Below are 17,824 nucleotides of genomic sequence, written 5' to 3'. Positions count from 1 at the left end.
CCTTCCGGACAAGTACAACATTTGTCAGCCACTCGGGGTAGCTTACCTTCCTTATGAATCCTGCCTCCAAGAGCTTGTCTACCTCCTGGTCGACCACCCGGATCCGATCCGGGGCACAGTGTCTCTTCTTCTGCTTTATTGGTCGGTGGGTCGGGTCGACGTTGAGGGCGTGAGAAATGACCTCCGGGTCGATCCCAGGTACATCGGCCGCCGACCAGGCAAATACATCGGCATTGGCTCGGAGGAATTCCACCAACCGGGCCCGAGCTCCCGGGTCGAGATTGGCGCCGACCCGGACCGCCCGGTCGGGGCGGCCTTCCTCAAGGGGGACTTCGACCACTCCCTCGGCCGGCTCCCCGTGCCGCAAGGCCACCTCGTCTCTGGCATCAAGGGACTCGACGCTTAGGGCTTCCACGGGCTTCTTCCCTTTGAGGGTTGCTAGAAAACATTGCCGTGCGGTCGGTTGGTCACCTCGGACCTCTCCGATCCCGACCGCCGTGGGGAACCGCATGAGCAAGTGGTACGTGGAGACCACCGCGCGAAGGGCGTTCAGCCCGGGTCGCCCGAGGATAGCGTTGTAGGCCGAGGGGATACGGACGACCAAGAACCCGAGTCGCACCGTGGCTTCTGCGGGTGCGACGCCCGCAGTCACAGGCAGCTCAACGACACCTTCCGCCGGGACAGCGTCACCGGTGAATCCTACGAGGGGGGTGGACACTTTGTGCAACAACTGTCTGGACAAGCTCATCTTTTGGAAGGCCTCGTAAAACAAAATATCAGCTGAGCTTCCACTATCCACAAGAACACGCCTTACATCATAGTTTGCCATAGTGAGGGAGATCACCATGGCGTCATCGTGGGGAGTCTGAACCCCCTTTACATCCTCATCAGAAAAGGTGATTACATTGCCGACCCTCTGCCTCTTTACGACGGCCGTCCCTGACGCTTCCGTCGAGCCCCCTGCGTTCCTCACGGGCCGAGAGCAGCCCCCAGTGATAGTGTGGATCACGCCCGCAACGGGTCGATTCTGCTCCCGAGGCTCCGGAGGAGCCGGGTCGGCCGGACGCGGGTCTGCGGGGGGACGTCGGTCGCTCACATACCGACCGAGACGCCCCCGACGGATAAGAGCCTCGATCTCGTCCCGAAGCTGGAAGCAGTCCTCTGTGTCGTGGCCGTGGTCTCGGTGGTACTCACAGTACGCCCGGGAGGGCCTCTTTCCAGGGATCCTTCGTATCTGTCTCGGGGCCGGGAGGTCCTCCCGCCCCTTGATCTCCATAAGGATCTGGGCCCGGGGAGTCAGGAGAGGGGTGTACCGGTTGAAACGTCGGGGCGGAGAACGAGGGCGTGGGGTGCCGTGGTTCTTCGCCGGCGACGGGCTTCTGCGCCGACGCTGGGGCGTCGGGCTCCTCCTCTGGCGTGCCTCTTTCCGCCTTTTCTTCCCAAGCTTTTGTGGGATCTCGGCGGCCTCCTTGCTCCGGTGGGCGGCCGCCTCCTCGGCGTCCGCATACTGGTTCGCCCGGGACAACAGCTCTGGGAAGCTCCGCGGCAGGCGTTTGTCCAGGGAGAAGGTGAGTCTGCCCTTCCGGAAGCCACGCTTCAGGGCTGAAGCCCAAGCTAGAACTCATACTTTACTCAGAGCTTTAGCTTTGCTGCTACCTCCTGACTCAGGTTCCGGACCTCCAGCGTAGCCCTGTTGAAGCGGGTAAGATAATCCCGCAGGCTTTCTCCCTCGTTTTGCCGGACATCAAAGAGGGAGTCGGAGACCAGTCGCCGCCGGCTACTGACGGCGAAATAAGTGATGAAGAGGCGAGTGAACTGGTCGAAGGACCGGATTGAGTCAGCCTCCAGCCCGGCGAACCATGCCCTCGCCGGGCCACGGAGGGTTGCCGGGAAAGCCTTGCAGAGAAGGGGATCTGATGCTCCGTGGAGGAGCATAAGGGTCCTGAAACTCTCGACGTGATCCCGCGGGTCCGCCGCCCCGTCATAGGGCTCGATCGCCGGCATTTTGAACCCCGGCGGATTCGGGGTCCGCAGGATCCTCGAGGCGAGCGCCGGCTGGGAGGAGATCTCTAAGTCGGCGAAGGGATCTTTGGAATGACCCTTCAGGACCTGGAGTTGTCGGTGGAGATCGTCCACCCGCCGGTCCAGGGAACGCGACCGGTGGGTGGGAGACAAGGAGCGGCGAGAGGGGGACCGACTGGAGCGCGGGTTCCTCGAGGACTGGGGGGTCTGGGAACGCGCCCGGGCCCGCCTCTCGTACCCCGCGCAGCTCCGGTGGGAAGGTCCCGGCAGGATGGAGCGTGCTCGAGAATCCTCCTCGCGTCGGCGCTCCTCCCCATGGGAGAGGAAGGAACGCGGGTTGAGGAGGACAGGCGAACGCTCAGGCAGCGGCGGCTCCTGAGCCTGCTGCGGCGCCCGGGACATCGCACCCTGCAGATTCTGCACCGCCTCCGCGAGGGTGCGAACCTGCTGGGTTAGCTGGTCGAACTGGGCGGCTTCGACCATCTGGATGGGCGGTGGGGCGGTGGAGTGTTGCTGAGAGCGTGTTGGGGATGCAGCGGCCTCCCGGCCAGTGGCGCGAGAGGCCCCGCGACCGGAAGCATTGGAAGCTCCACGACCACCTCGCCGTGCCATTACGATCGCTCTGAGATCCGGCCCTCCTTCTAGCGCCAACTGTTGCTGGTGGTCCAAACCGAGAACGATTGGCACAGCGGTGTGAACGGGGTTCCCTTGGAGTTGGGTTGATTGCGCTCCACCTTCCACCGGGAAACCTGCAGGCAAGCCTCGCACCACCACTGGGGTAGTGGGGGCCCTCCGACGATCAAGTCAGAGGAGATTGAAGGAGAAGGAGAGATAGTAGTAACGGATAAGAGAATACTCTGGAAAACTTTTGCTTACCCTCCCCCTTCCCCCCCCCAGCCTCATATATATCAGGCTGGGGGGTTTTTCCGGGGATTCATCATCGTGTGGCACGATGGGGCTGCCACTGACATGGCCGTTACAGGGCGTCGTGGGGCAGCGCTAGGTACGGCCCTGGCAGGGAGTAGTGGAGCTCCGCTTTGTACGGCTGTTACAGGGGATCGTGGGGCAGCGCCGGATACGGCCGTTGCAGGGAGTAGTGGAGCAGGGGGCCGCGGCGTGCCTCAGAGGAACAGTCTGTTGTTGTCGAGAGATTGCCGACTCGGGGTCGGATGACTGGATCAGGGGGCAGCCGACTCGGGGTCGGGCTGCGGAGCCGAAGATATCCGACTCGGGGTCGGATTGCTGGATCAAGGGGCAGCCGACTCGGGGTCGGGCTGCGGAGCCGAAGATATCCGACTCGGGGTCGGATTGCTGGATCAAGGGACTGCCGTAGTCTTCCTGGGCGCGCGTGCCGGTCATGTGGGGCATGGTGGCTAAATTCCCCCGTAACAGGACTATTGAAGTAGTGGTAACACCTTTACTTTCAGGGGATTTGGCAATTGATGGGGACCTTTGGTGAAGCAGAACATATTCAATGATCTCGAAGAGTCTATATTTGCGAATTGATTTATGATCAGTCTAAATAGGTTCAGTTTGAAACTACTTTGAATTCATCCACTATCTAGTCTACACCATTAGAAACCAAATGATCTCTGATTCCATTTTTTGAACATCTGGCAAATATTTTCTTTTAGAATTGCTGGTTTTACTGTTCTCTTTTTATGTATTTATGTGTATAATATGCATTGATGCAGCTCATTTGCTGAAGACTCGGGAGTTGGCATCCAGATATCACCTCAGGAGAATAATCATCTTGGATTGAATGATAGGCTAGTTACGATAACAGGGTCTCTAGAGGAACAAATGCGTGCAATCTTTTTGATTTTGTCAAAGTTAACTGAAGATACCACTCATTACTTACAGTCTGTAATCACTCCATATCCATATGCAGGTGTGATTCTAACCATAATCTATTTTACATCTCAAACACTTCTGGTACTACCAGTAACTTTGTATTTACTTCCGAGTCAGTTACACACCGGATACCAAGAAAAAAATCTTTCATCACATTTTGTTCTTGTGATTTGTTATACTTCTACATAGTTTCCTGCTTGACAAATTTTTGAGGCAACTCATTCAAGGCAATATGATGTAGATGCCATGGTTTGCACTGCTGAAAGAGAGAAAGTCTGTATTTGTTGAGTTGTTTAGATCCTTCTAGTTATTTCATTTGTTGAATGTCATGCTGAGGGACTACATTTACATGAATGGAGAATCTTGGAGGCAGGGTCTTACTAATTTGGGGCAGCATAGCATTGATGATTATTTGTCAATCTTATTTCCTTTCCTGCTTGTGTTTTGAATATTAGAACTTAATGATTCCTTATTGTCATTGAGAAATCGCATGTATATTAGAGGCTGTTCCAACTGTTGATTGTTTAGCAAATGTAATTTGTAAGTTCTCGGTGAACTTCCATATGTATTAGGTTAATATTTTTTATTTGGCTTGGGGTTATGCTGGCTACATGGTTGACACATTGGGTGCGTATATGTACTTACCTCGGTAGATATAACCATATAAGTTTCTTATTTATTTTGATGACAAATAAAAGTAAGTGATTATTTGCAGAAGATCAACATCTTGACTAAAAATTGGGCTAGTTCATAAATGGTGATTTTGCTTCTGGACAGTATATAAGTAGAAAAACCATGCTTGTCTAATTACAATTCAACAAGAGCAAACCCTTGACCTATAAAACCCTTAGAATTCATATTCTTAGAATTATTTTCACCCATGGTAATTTTCTTATTCATATTTTTTCTTAACTTTTCCTGCAAATGAGATGGTTGTTATGTTTGTTGACCCTGTCAAACATTGGCAATGACACTTCAAGGATTGTTAAAAATCTCACGTGTTCTAGCTTTTTCTCATGCAGTATTCTATTCTTTTTTTATAGAAGTGACTTGACTTATAAAACTAATTTCATCAATTCCAAAACTCTATTTGGAGGCATCCAATTATTTTACTCATTACCTATAACCATAGGTTAGTGGTTATGGGTATGCATGTTTAGAGCAAAAAAGGGTAAAAGGAAAACGGAAGGAATCTAAACATACGTTTGTGGAATCTTACAGATAGTAAATCTGTGGAAAATGATAATTTCTTATAAGGAGATCCTATCTACATAGTAGCTAGGACTGCTTGAAGAGAAGGTAATATATGCTTGCATAAACAAAGCTGACGTTAGCAGAGGTTACTTAGGCCTTTTAGTGCAAGATTTCTTGATTCAAGAAATCATAAAGGAAAAAAGAGGCTGTTAATGTCTCCTGAGAAGCAAAAGCTACTAGAGAAAAAAAAATGTAGTTATATATCTTTCTTTTCCCCTTCCAGACACATTGATGTAGGGTATCCTGGGAGAATGGAACGTATAAGGCTTGAGAGTAGGGCTGAAACCTATAGGGTGCTGGAATCTTGGGTTTAGATCTTAGATTTTGTCAGAGTTGAACTATGAAAGTTGGAAATCCAATGCAGATTTGACAGTGGATGTGGTGATTAATCTAAGAATATGAAACAAGGTTGTAGTTAGGGAATAAGAGGGTCTACAAGTGCTTTAGATTTAATGCCTTGCTCTCCATTCTGAGAGAGACCGACAATCTACAGGAATAAAGTTGCAGCAAAGAAGATTTATGTGAAAAATTGTCAAGGTCTGGTAGGTTCAGATCTAGTAGCAGTTGACTAGGTTTGATTGGTTGCTCTTGGCTGCAGAGGAAAAAACATCAAAAGAGTAGGTGGGAAAAGATGCGAAGAATAAAAGTAAAGAGACAAAGATAGGAAGAAAGATAGGACTAGATCCACTATGAACATAGGAAACACACCTAATATGGTATGCTGTACCGTACTGAATCGGATGGTACTAGGCATACTGTACCATACCGGTACCGATACCGGTGGCGTACCGACCCTCAGTACGCCAAAAAAATCGCATAACGTACCGTATCGATACTATGCTAGTGTGGCACTGTTACGGAGTCTGGTATCGAGATGGCGAACCTTGACACCTAGGGTTTGAAGGTCTCTCACATTCATTATAGAATCACACCACAAGAGAGAAAAAAAACAAAGAATCATTCCTTTCTTCATTAACCAAACCAAATGTTCAAAAGTCTCCTTGAACGCTGAATATAAACATGAACTCCTTGTTCCCCATCACATGCGAGGTTTACTTTGTTTGTGAATAGGGAGGTTAAATAGATGATCCATGCAAAATTTATTGATTCAAGCAATTAAAGGACAAGTGATGTATGGTCTTTCCAAAGGTATTACTGTCATATAAGAGATGAAGAAGGTAGCTAGTCACTATACAGTTCCCACTTTCTGCCTTCCAATCTATATTTTTAGCTAAAGGAGGGACAATGTATGCTTCAAGGAATCTTTTAGCTTGAAGGATGTCAAAAGTAGGGTAGGCAACAGCATGGCTGGAGAGATAAAAAAATTAGGATTCATTTTATACCTAGTGATCATTGAAGAATTGTTAAACAAACTTGCTTGGTTTATTGGTGGACAGAGTGGATCATAAATACATGCCAAAGGAATGGATAAACTTTATTTTCCAAGAATGCATAATAGCAAGAACAGTATACCAATTTATCTGGAGGGTATTGTGGGACAAACTTTGTTGGTTTAATATTGGAAGGTGTGGATGCTAGGAACATATCAAGTGAATGGATAAAGTTCAGATTCAGCAAATGCATAGACAAAAAATGATTTAGGATTTGCACCAACTACCATGAAATTAAATCTATGGGTCCTGTTATGAAGCTACAGCTGACCATATACAATTAAAGGCTGACATAGATGCCTGAGTATGTGACTGACTATGATAGTATCCGATCAACATTTGGTTGGTAGGTAGATTTCTGGGAAATTTGGTTTGCTTAGCATCATTTTGGTCTGTGATCTCTTAAGGGTGGTTAATGGTCTTATGATTGATAATTGGTTCTCAATAAGAATTTGTTTTACACAGTTGTTTATGTTGTACTATATTAGGTGGTGGGGCAGTGCAAACTCGCATGTCACTATTTCTCCTGTGATTATGGGTTTTAATTTTCTGGTGGTTATGCAGGAATTCGCTGATTCTATAAATTTCAAGTCTATGGAATTATGTTATTCTTTGAGAGGAATGACCGGGAATTCTTAGGATCTTCAGTTATCTTTCAGCTAAGTGGAGATCCAGCATATGTTAGAGTAGGTAGTATTTGGTTTTACAAGTTGTTACATTCGGGCACTAAATAGGTTTTTTCTTCTCATTTCTCAGCAGTCCTATTGAGAAAACCAAGAAGCAGAAACTGTGCCAGGAAACAGCAATTCGTTTGAAAATTCAAAAAAGGATGACTATTCCATTATGTTACATATTATATTTGCTGAAGTTGGTAAAGCAGATGACACCTCTTCTTCTGATGTGATGCAATCTCTGATGTTGATGATGCCATTGCAAAACTAGGTGATGACTTTTGGAGTTCCATGGTGTTTCGCTGGTGAAGTTCTGCCTTTTTTAAAGATAAATGGCTGTCTTCCTTAGTTTCACAAACCCAACCCTTCTATTTTCTTGTTTATCATTTCCTCACAAACTAAACTTTTAATATTTTGGCTTCCAACATGAAACCTTAACACCTAAAAACAATTGTCATCTTTGAATAATATTTTGGCTTCCAACATGAAACCTTAACACCCCAAAAAACTTGTCATCTTTGAATTAGCACCTGTTGCTGGATTAAATAGCAATCCTTTATCAATGGTGAATTAAGCCATTGCTTGGAAACAGGATAAACCCCATGATAGGATATCCCATGGATAACTGCCAAATGAGCCGTAATGAGGGGCTGGACTGCTGGATACCCAACAGTTGGGTCGTACCCTGGATAATCACGAATTAGCAGTTCCATAGGCACTTTGGAACTGGGCATCCAGGCTTTTGATCCCACCTTTTTTCCTGAAATGACTAAAACACCTTTAACAAAAAAATATCAGAAAGGGCAGGGACATATTTGTCTTTTAAACAAAAAGTAACCGTAGGGTTGTCAGCTGTCGTGTTATGTAATTATTAGATGTGGATTTAAACACTTTATTTGAATGCAAATTAAGACTTATGACCATACCTGTTGAGGATTAAAAAGGTTAAACCAAAATTTTCTATCCAGTTTCCAAACTGGGCCTTAACTTGACGTATGGATGTATTAAATCTCATGTAATCTGAGGCATCTGCTCTCCCCCAAAAAAGGTTGTTCTGGGAACAAAATGTTATTTCAAATTAGTAGCATTCCAAACTTTGTCAACTTTCTATTTTCATTTTAGAATATGCTCTCATAATTACTTTGAAAAAACTATAATTTGTATATTTATGATACAGTTTATCTTTGCTTATATATTTTGAATTGCGATTATGTTAAAATCTTTCTATATCTGTTCTAATCAAAAGAAAGTAAGATGTTGCCAATGTTAAGGAAATGTTTGAGTATTTGATAATGGTTATCTTTGTTTATCTATTTTGAGCATTTTGATCATGTCAATATCACCGTGCATTTGTTCGGATTGAAAAAAATGTTGCTAAATTCACTGAAATGGGAATAACATACCTGAATACTAGTGGCTAAAATTAGCAATGATGGGAAAATAGGTATGCAAAGTTGACATTTGGTTTTAAGCAAATCAATCAGAATTTGAACATTCTCATATTCTGTGCCCTCAAAGAATATGTTGTTTTGGTACATGCATATGCATGCATTCGTGCATACACAAACTCATATATATTCTTATGTTACTCGTGTTTTCTGATCCATAATGTCAAGTTAATGTTTCAGTGAAGTGCGAGTAGGACTGGAGATCTGGATAACCTTGGCCACTTACAGGAAAAAATAGTGTTTCATAGAACAAGGAGATGCAATAACATTTGAATCTGAAGTAAATGTGCATGATTGATTGCAATTTTTAGTCATTTGATGCCCAAATTTTATTTATATTAGGTGGACAAGATATGTCTTTGCACACCAACCGAGATTGCAATTTTGGATCATGAGAAAAAAAGAACTTTTGTTCTGCGGAACGATGGACTTCCAGATGCAAGCAAGTTTGATTGCTAGTGTCAGCTTCTCTTAATTATGTCTCTAATATCTAACAACTTTATTTTGGGATAAGACTAAGGTCCGCTATACCAACTGTACCGACGTACCAAGGGTCGTACTGACCCGGGTCGGGGACAGCACGCGTAGATGTGCAGCCTTGCGTGCGCGAAACGTGTTTCCGCCTGTTTTCCTCATTTCTCACAAAAAATCGTAGTCCGCAAACGCGTTTTCCTGTGCCGTTTTCTTTGTGGGATGCGTTTCCCGCGCGGAATTTTCTCCTTCTTTCCGAGCCTTCTCGTTTCTTCTCCGCTCTCCTCTGCTCTTCTCCCGCGAGCAAGCCTTGACGAGGATCCTCTCTCCTCCACTCTTCTCCCGCGAGCAAGCCCCAACGAGGATCGCCCTAACGAGGCTCGGTACCGGTAAGTTTTCTCTTTCTCTTCTTCTCCTCTTTCTCCTCTTCTTCCTCTCCTTCTCTTCTTTCTTCCACATTCTTCCTCTTCTTTCTTCCTCTTTTTTCCTTTTCTTTCCTGTTCTTCTTCTTCTTCCTGTTCTTTCTTCCTCTTTTTTCCTTTTCTTTCTTCTTCTTCTTTTTCTTCCTGTTCTTTCTTTTTCCCTGATCGGTTCTGGGTCGGAACCGGAACCGATTTTATATGCCGTACTAGACCGGTGCCTATCGGCACCGGTTTGGTACGGGCTGAATCGACCGGTTTCGGTCGGTTCAGCATACCTTGGGTAAGACTGGATATGGCTAATCAGATTTGTACTATCTGCATAATTTTGCAGTCTGATGACATTATATTTACAGTGGTGTGGAATCTATGGGACAAGAAGGCCAAGACATTGGCAGATTTTGTGCAGTCTGATGAGTACAAGCATATGTTGTGTAAGGAGGCTGCAGCATTGAGAAGCCCATCACTCTGAAGCCCGGTGAGGAATGGAAAGGGAGGCTGGAGCTGTCTGCTGTGCCCTCCAGTTACTGCAGCTGGCAACTGGATCCTCAAAGGGTTCTTCAAGGTTGAAGCATCTAGCTGTCTGGCACATCCTGTACAGGTTGGAGTTCTTCCTTGTGCATGCTTAGCTTTTGAATTTCAATTAGATTGCCATGTTTCTAGATTGGACATAACAATTTCGCTCTCCAGGAGCCTATCAACAATAAACTTTGAGCGTTTGGTAACTTTAACTTATGATGGGCTTTTCATCTTTGCATGCAAACTAGTGGTGCAGTCCATAGTTTAAAACCCCCAAAACTGGATTTGACTTGAGAGTTACCCGAGTCAAATCAATTCATTGACTCAGTTGAGTACACAATGAGTCTTGAATATCAAGACTCGATAATACATATATATTTGTTATTGGATGCTGATTTTTATGAACATAAATAGAGAAACTTATATACATGGACACATAGAATTCTAGATTTAAAATTGATTGTTAACATACAATCAATACATTAATTTAATAATGAGAATAAAAAATTAAGAGCCACAAATGGCTATATGATATGCTATTAACCAAAGTTCGCCATAATGGTCAATACTATAGCATATCGAATGTACTCTAACATACTAGTATCGAACCAGTACAAGACATCAACACTCAATACGCCTCACGATCTCGTACCATATCGTGTACCGATACTATAATAGAATGGTATCGGTATGGGATCTAGTACCGAGGCGGCAAAATGTTGCTATTAACTACTATTTGCATGTCAGTGTCAAGTGCTAGAAGAGGATAGCCAGCAGAACCCCTTGATGCATGATGGGAATTGGGAAAAAATGAGAATGATTGCGTTTTAGGATAGGTAAGGAATAGAGGTCCCAATCCTTTACAATCCATTTGTGTTGTCATATTTTCATGCTAAATATATTAAAAGACACTATCCAATGACTTGCTTTGAATGAAAATTTGAAGAAAGATGGTATTGAGATAGATTATAAGAAGGGTAGCCCAGTGCACGAGGCTCCAGCTACTGTGGAGTCTGGGGAGGGTCACATATACTCATCCTTACCCTCATGTGTAGATATTTCTCTGTTTGAACCCACGTCACCTAAGTCACGGTGGAGCAACCTTGCCGTTGCATCAAAGCTCACCCTCTATTGAAATAGACTACAGTTGGTGTTTAATACTCGATTAAGTCAAACAACTCGAGCGGAGTATCAGGTAACTCAACGAGTTAGCCGAGTCAAGACTGCTTTGAAATCTGAGTTTTATACAAGCAGAGTCTCCTATTGAGTCGGCTCGAAAACTTGCTGAGTCAAGTTGACTTGGTTGAGTTTTAAGTCGACTCAACAAGTTTTAGAATTATGATGCAGTCCAGACAGCAGCAATTTGTTAGGTTTGCATTAACATGTGAGATCAGATGATATGGATAAGTAGTTTAGCAGTTGTACCGACTTGTATCTATCTTCTAATCAGATATTGAGGATCGAGTTTGAGGTGGTGTGACATTCAAGGTGATGCGTGGGCTTATTCTATTGAGAAGCAGCTGTCATGCTGATAGTCTGCATCGTAGGAACCTAAGTGAGAGATTGTGTGGGAACAGAGTGCAAGACTTTCAAGAAGTTTAGGATAAGAAAGACAAGGACATAACTGCATAATAAAATATTTAATTTGTATTTTTTTGCAAAGAAAATTTAGTTGTTTGTTTTCATATTTTTTGGTACTACATGATATATGGGCCTCAAAAAAATGAAATGATTAGTAGATCACATAATTAAACTGAAATTTGTAAGACAGGGGGTAGCAATGAAGACGTTATTTTAAGATTGGTTTGAATCAGGAAGCAGCACCTCAGGCAGAAGATTCTGGTGCTCAGTTGCATTTAGTTTGTCTACTAAAGTTTCTTACCTGACACTAGTATATAGCATACATGTTTCCAAACATTCTCGTGGAGTTTCTAGTAGTTATTTGAGCATCTAATGACTGACGCTGATGTAAATTTCTAATTTCATTTGACCTTGACAGATGCATCAAAGACAAACTAAGCAAAATCTAGTTGTTTTATGTAACTTGTCCCTTAGTTCAATTTATTATTTCTTAGATTGTCCATAATGTTAATCTTGAATTGTTGGTATCCTCTATGTTACCTACCCCTATTTTGCCAGCCTTTTTGTAATGCTTGTTGATGGTGCATTACATTCATAAAATGCAGTAAGTATTCCATGTCGAGGTGTAAATTGCTGATGCTGATAACTGTTATATACTTATATGCATAAACATTTCAATATTTTGTCAATTTCAGTCTGACTCCATCTTTCCTTTCTGAAATATCCTTTCAATCACTGGTTTGCAGGTGCTCGTGTTGCATTTATAGTATGGGTCCTCGGCAGCAAGCAAGTTACCAGTAGTTCTTTTCTTCCTTTTCCCATTCCATGTTCTGTTTAAAGTTTAATGGTGGATTCTGAGGCAAAGTTTTCTATGGAATAAAAGTGCTTTATGTTGAGATTTGATTCATATCTCATGCAGCAAAGAATGTCAACCTGAAACTGTGTGTAAAAATGATTGAAGTGCTACCTAATTCTTAGTTTTGTCTTATATCAAAAGTTGATAGTTACCTGAGTTATGAAGTCTACTGAGCCTTTCAGGATGCATTTATCGTCACCATTCTATGCCTTCTGCTGTAAACTCTCTGGTCAGGTTATGAAATTCATACTACAAATGCCCCTATTTTTCCATTATTCAATCCATTGAATTTCTTATTGCAAGATGTGGGTGCTGATCAACTGGGTCTGTGAAAGCCAGGATGGACATCTTAAGGCCTAGGGCTTGCGGTTTTTGTTTGGGGAGAGATTCCTTGGACAATCAGTTCAGGCTTTTTTTTTGTTTTGTTCTCTAGGCATCTGCTAGCATTGGTTTTTGGCACTGTATTCTTGTTGTGCTTGTAAACTAGCTAATGCCTTTAAGCACTCAGAATCTTCTATGTTGCCTCTTCAAACAGTGATCTGCTAATTCAGGTCTTTAGCTTGTCTACAAGCCCATGGCAAAGCTTCTCAGGAAAGTGTACACTATTGCATAATAAATATCTTCTGTTGAACAGTTGAAGCTTTAGTATTAACAAAAGAACTAAATGCCAGTTCTATTTAATTTCTTTGTTTTGCAGAATTTTATAGTTGCATATGCTATGAGTGTGGAAGTGAGATATATGCTATCAATCATTGTAGCGGTCTACTGTTTGAGGTTTATTGGCAGGAAGCAGTATCTCTATCTCAATTTAGAGCTTATACTATGTTCTCATTGATGGCTTTAGTGGGATCCGTTGGTGTCGGATTAGCTCTAATGAGAGTGCAACAAACTTCAAACGGTAGACCACGTCAATGCTTGATAGCATATGCGGCTGTAAGATTCTACAAAACAAAGAACTTAGATGGAATTAACATTTGATTCCTTACTTAAGACTAAAGCTTCAACTGTTCAACAGAAGGGATTTATTATGTAATAGTATATCTCCATCTTTCTGTTGCAAATTAAGCAAGCTTCCCAGTATCTCACTAGATCTATACCATTCATTTGATACACCTCAAGTGATTGGAATTTGGCTCCCTCAAACACCATCTGGAATCTAGATGAAAATAACCGATGATTATAGGTCAACATGACAGAGAAACTTAAGAACAAAAATTCAAAGCAAATTATAGTTTTAACTTCTGTTTCATGTCAAATACCTAGTCTATTGAAGAAATGATCAACAAATAATGGTGAGTTAGATTGCCCTCAAGTGGTCACATACAGGATTTTTGATTAATAAGGTGTCATGATGCGATTGAAGAACTGATCAACATATAATGGTTCGTTAGAGTGCCGTCAAGCGATCACATATAGGATTTCTGATTGACTACTAAGGTGTCAGGATGTTTTTGTTTGTTTCCTTTCTTTTAGGTATTTTTTTTTTTGTTTCAAAGTACAAACACAAACGCTGGGTACGCCGCGCACTCACATCCAGAGCGCCGCCGTGCTCAAGTTGGTAGCTCCTCCCATGAAATCGAAGCCACCCACGCTGACTTTTGACCTCTGAAGCTCTCATCCCCTGTTGGTGGGGTCCCACCCAAAGATGCATCTGCTTTGATCCCACCCAAACAAAACTTGGCCCCCAGCTCCAAATCCCGAACAACCAAAATATATAATTTATATGAACTCGAAGGGCAGCAGAAGCTTGGCATCCCATTGGGAAAAAACCCCAACGAGGCAAAACCTAGGCGAAAGAAAAAGGAGAGGCAAAACAAAAAAAAATAAAAGCATAAAAGGAAAGAGAACCGTGAGAGCGAGAGGCGAGTCGAAGAGAGAGAAAAGAAAAGGGGGGAAACAAAAAGCGAGCCAGCGAGCGAGAAGAGCGAGTTTTTCCGCTCTCCAGCGATCAATCCACTTCAACGGTCTCGACCGAGCGAAGGAAAGAGCGAGAGCGAAGCAAGGGAGACGAGCTGCAGAAACAAAAAAGAGAGAATTGGAGAAGTTCTGTCTTCCGGCGATGCGCTTCGAATCGAAGCGTCTCACACTACTCCTAGCGAGCTCCAAGAGGTCAGCTCAATCCCTTCTCTCCTCCTTCCGTCCTTCTCCATAGATTGGAATCTCTTTCTTCTTCTTTTCTTTGCCTCTCTTTTGCTTTGATTCCTCCAATTCGCTCTCCGGCTGCGATTCCATCGAGATCCGCCTCGCTGAAGTGGGTTTTCCGATCGCAGAGCACGGAGCAGATCACCGTCCGCCTCTTCCCCTCGATTTCGGAGCGAAATGAGAGCTTTTTCGAGCTCCTGGCGGCAGAATAGGTCTCGATTCTAGTCGCCTCGCATTGTTCTAGGGTTTTCGATCTCGCTCTTTGGAGGTATTCGAGCTCGGAGTCTCCGTTATTGGTGTCGGCTCCTGATCCTGTCTCGCTTTAGGGTTTTGGTCAGCAAAGATGAGATTTTGGTCTGCATTGCTCTGGCTGAGGAGTTGGGAATTGGGTATAGCTCGCGCTTTCCCTAGGAAAAGGTGCAAAGCCTAATCTTGGCTAAAACCCACGGAGCACAGAAGGGGCAGCAGTAGAGCTTCAATTCGATTGATCTGGTGAATAATTGCATGGGCACTGTTCACTGAGAGATGCCGCCGCCTCCGCAGCCACTGCCACCACCAACACAACACTCTCGGACCAACCTCGGCGACCTCAGGTCCCAGATAGCGAAGAGGCTTGGGCCAGAACGAGCGCAGAGGTACTTCAGCTATCTGAATGGGCTGTTATCTCAGAAGCTGAGCAAGTCTGAGTTCGATAAGCTCTGTGTTTTAACGCTCGGGCGTGAGAACCTCCCCTTGCACAACCAGCTCATCCGCTCCATCCTTAAAAATGCCTGTCAGGCCAAGATTCCACCCACTGTTGTCCATGACAAGGGTATGCTGAAACCCGTTGGCGCTGTAGCAAAAAAATCTCCTCAGATAGATGAAAGTTTCAATTCATCCCCGGCCGCAATTCCACCAGCACCCATTTGGTCCAATGGAGATATCCTGCCGTCGTCCTCTTGCAAGTTCAGGTCTATCATTCGGGACCGGAAGATCAAAGACCACCCGAGCCCCCTCGGACCAAATGGGAGGGTAGAAGTTGCTGCTTATCAATTTTCAGTACCCCTTGATGAGGATACTGTGCGGGAGAATGGTGATCTGAATTCATGTGATTTGAAAAGACCATTGCAACATCAACAAAGTGGGTCTGCTGAGCAGCCAGCAAAGAGACCACGGACGGAGAAGCCATCACCACCTGACCAGGATTCTGTATATAGCAAGGGTCTGGCTGAAGTGGTTTTCATGGATCATAGGGAGGACTTGAAGCATAGGGATGATCAGAACCTGGCTAGAGGTCCCCTTCAGGCCCCGCTTGGAATTCCCTTTTGTCCTGCAAGTGTCGGAAGGGCTCGTAGGTCTCTGGTACTTGCTGCCGATGGCTTTAGCAGCAGCTATGAAAATGGTGAACTGTACCATACTGAGGTATTGAAGAAACGAATGGAGAAAATAGCAGAAGCAGAAGGTTTGGGAGGGGTGACAATGGACTGTGCAAGTCTATTGAATAATGGGTTAGATGCTTATTTGAAGCAGCTGGTTAAGTCATGTGCAGAGCTAATAGGGGCAAGGAAGGGGCATGAACCAATAAAGCAGCTGGTCTACAAGCAGCAGCCTCATGGGAAGCCAATCAATGGTGTTTGGCTGAGAGACCACTTGCAAGTACAAAGTATTGGTGGCTGTTTGGAGAGCGCACATGGGCTGAAGAACCATTGCTCCTCTATATCTCTGCAGGATTTTAAGGTAGCAATGGAGCTAAAACCGCAGCAACTTGGGGAGGACTGGCCCTTGCTACTTGAGAAAATATGCCTCCGTTCATGTGAAGAATAAATACAGATCCAGATAAAGTTTTCTGGTTTAAAGCAAATTGTGGCTGGATGGGTTCTGATACCCAAGTGCCAGTCCATTTGGGCCATTACAGGCAGAATCACACTCTGCAGCTTAAAAGGTGCAGCTTGGTCGATTTCTTTGGGATCGCAGCAGAAGAATTCTGTAAGATCCTGCTGCGGGGTCCATGCTCAAACAAGAACACATTTTTTAAGATCAATCTTCTCATAGGAAAGATGTTATCCCCTCTTCGGTCCATTTGTTGTATGTTTAGTATCCATTGGGGGACATCTCCACCACACCCAGAGATATCCCAAGCTTTCATGTAATTTACAGTATGAGTGACTCGAAAGGCGGTATGCAGGAATACTGTTGTGTAACTTATACCATCATGTTCTGTAAGTTTCATGGGTAGCGGTGTATGTATTATCGATTGCAAAATTGCTGGGTTGGTTCAATACCATTTCATGGATCGTTTATAATTTTTTCAATTTGAATCTCTTTAGCATTTGATGGTTAGATATATGGAACTTCTATTTTGTATGATTTCTATGAGGATATGTTCCATTTATGTAGTATTTCTAGAAGAAACAGCGAGCATCTAATAAGAGGAGCTTTCCTTTTCATATGTTTGTTTCACTATCTACTTTTAGTTTCTTTGTTTATGTTACTGTTTCAGTAAAAATGATGCCATGTCACCGAGGTAAGCTAGAATCAAGAGGTCAGGAGTTTGATAAAGCTGTTTGTTATTTTGTTTCTCATCGTGGAACAACAAATAGAAATAGAAGTACTTAATATTAAAATACGTTGCGGGCAGCAATGCCCTAATTTTTGGTGGCTAGTTAAATGTGAATTTTTACTAGCAGTATGTCAGACAAAGATCCGTGAATTTTATTTTTCTTGTTTCTTCATTTTCATTTGGTTGCACGATTATTCTGATTGTGGAGAGTCATAATTGCATATGTTTGTGCATGTCAATTAAGATTAACTGCTATACTATCGGCAAAGAAAAAGGGAATTTATGCTGTAAATGTCTGTCTGCCCTGATCTCCACTACTGATACATTATCCTTTGTTTTTCATGTATATTTTTATTGATAGCTGGGATGCTGGGTTTTTCGCCAACTTCCTTTTATCCTTAACTGGCTCTAATATGTAAATTGGTTACCGATTCACATCACTTCACCTTGTAACCATCGCTCTCAATGGGCTTTGCTAAACCTTGCCCAGGATTTCCTACTACACATAGGAAGTAATGTTACAGGACAAAGCTAAATTATGTATTTATTGATTGATAATTTTCATTCTTACAATAATTGTACTTTGCTATTGTTGGACTTTGAGAACTAAGTGGTGGAAACATAGAAATTATGCACTATATTTTGCATGCAAGGATG

The 17,824-nt window shown here is 43.8% G+C and overlaps 1 protein-coding gene and 1 pseudogene across 1 annotated transcript; both read left to right on the top strand.

Annotated features, from left to right (window-relative positions):
* Positions 1-3,388: 3,388 nt before the first annotated feature.
* Positions 3,389-12,642, top strand: LOC103715642 (annotated as a pseudogene).
* Positions 12,643-14,229: 1,587 nt separating this feature from the next.
* LOC103715641 lies at positions 14,230-16,951 on the top strand. The gene is made up of 2 exons (XM_008803340.4): positions 14,230-14,595; positions 14,757-16,951. Exon 2 carries the CDS (start codon positions 15,154-15,156, stop codon positions 16,429-16,431), a length of 1,278 nt encoding a protein of 425 aa, XP_008801562.2. The 5' UTR covers positions 14,230-14,595; positions 14,757-15,153; the 3' UTR covers positions 16,432-16,951.
* Positions 16,952-17,824: the final 873 nt, after the last annotated feature.

The sequence above is a fragment of the Phoenix dactylifera genome, chromosome 9 (genome assembly GCF_009389715.1).
Source record: "Phoenix dactylifera cultivar Barhee BC4 chromosome 9, palm_55x_up_171113_PBpolish2nd_filt_p, whole genome shotgun sequence".
Lineage (NCBI taxonomy): Eukaryota > Viridiplantae > Streptophyta > Magnoliopsida > Arecales > Arecaceae > Phoenix > Phoenix dactylifera.
This window is presented reverse-complemented; position numbering and strand designations above follow the sequence as displayed.

Excerpts from the sequence above, each read along its gene's own strand:
- LOC103715641 (XM_008803340.4), top strand. The coding sequence starts at position 15,154 with ATGCCGCCGCCTCCGCAGCCACTGCCACCACCAACACAACACTCTCGG.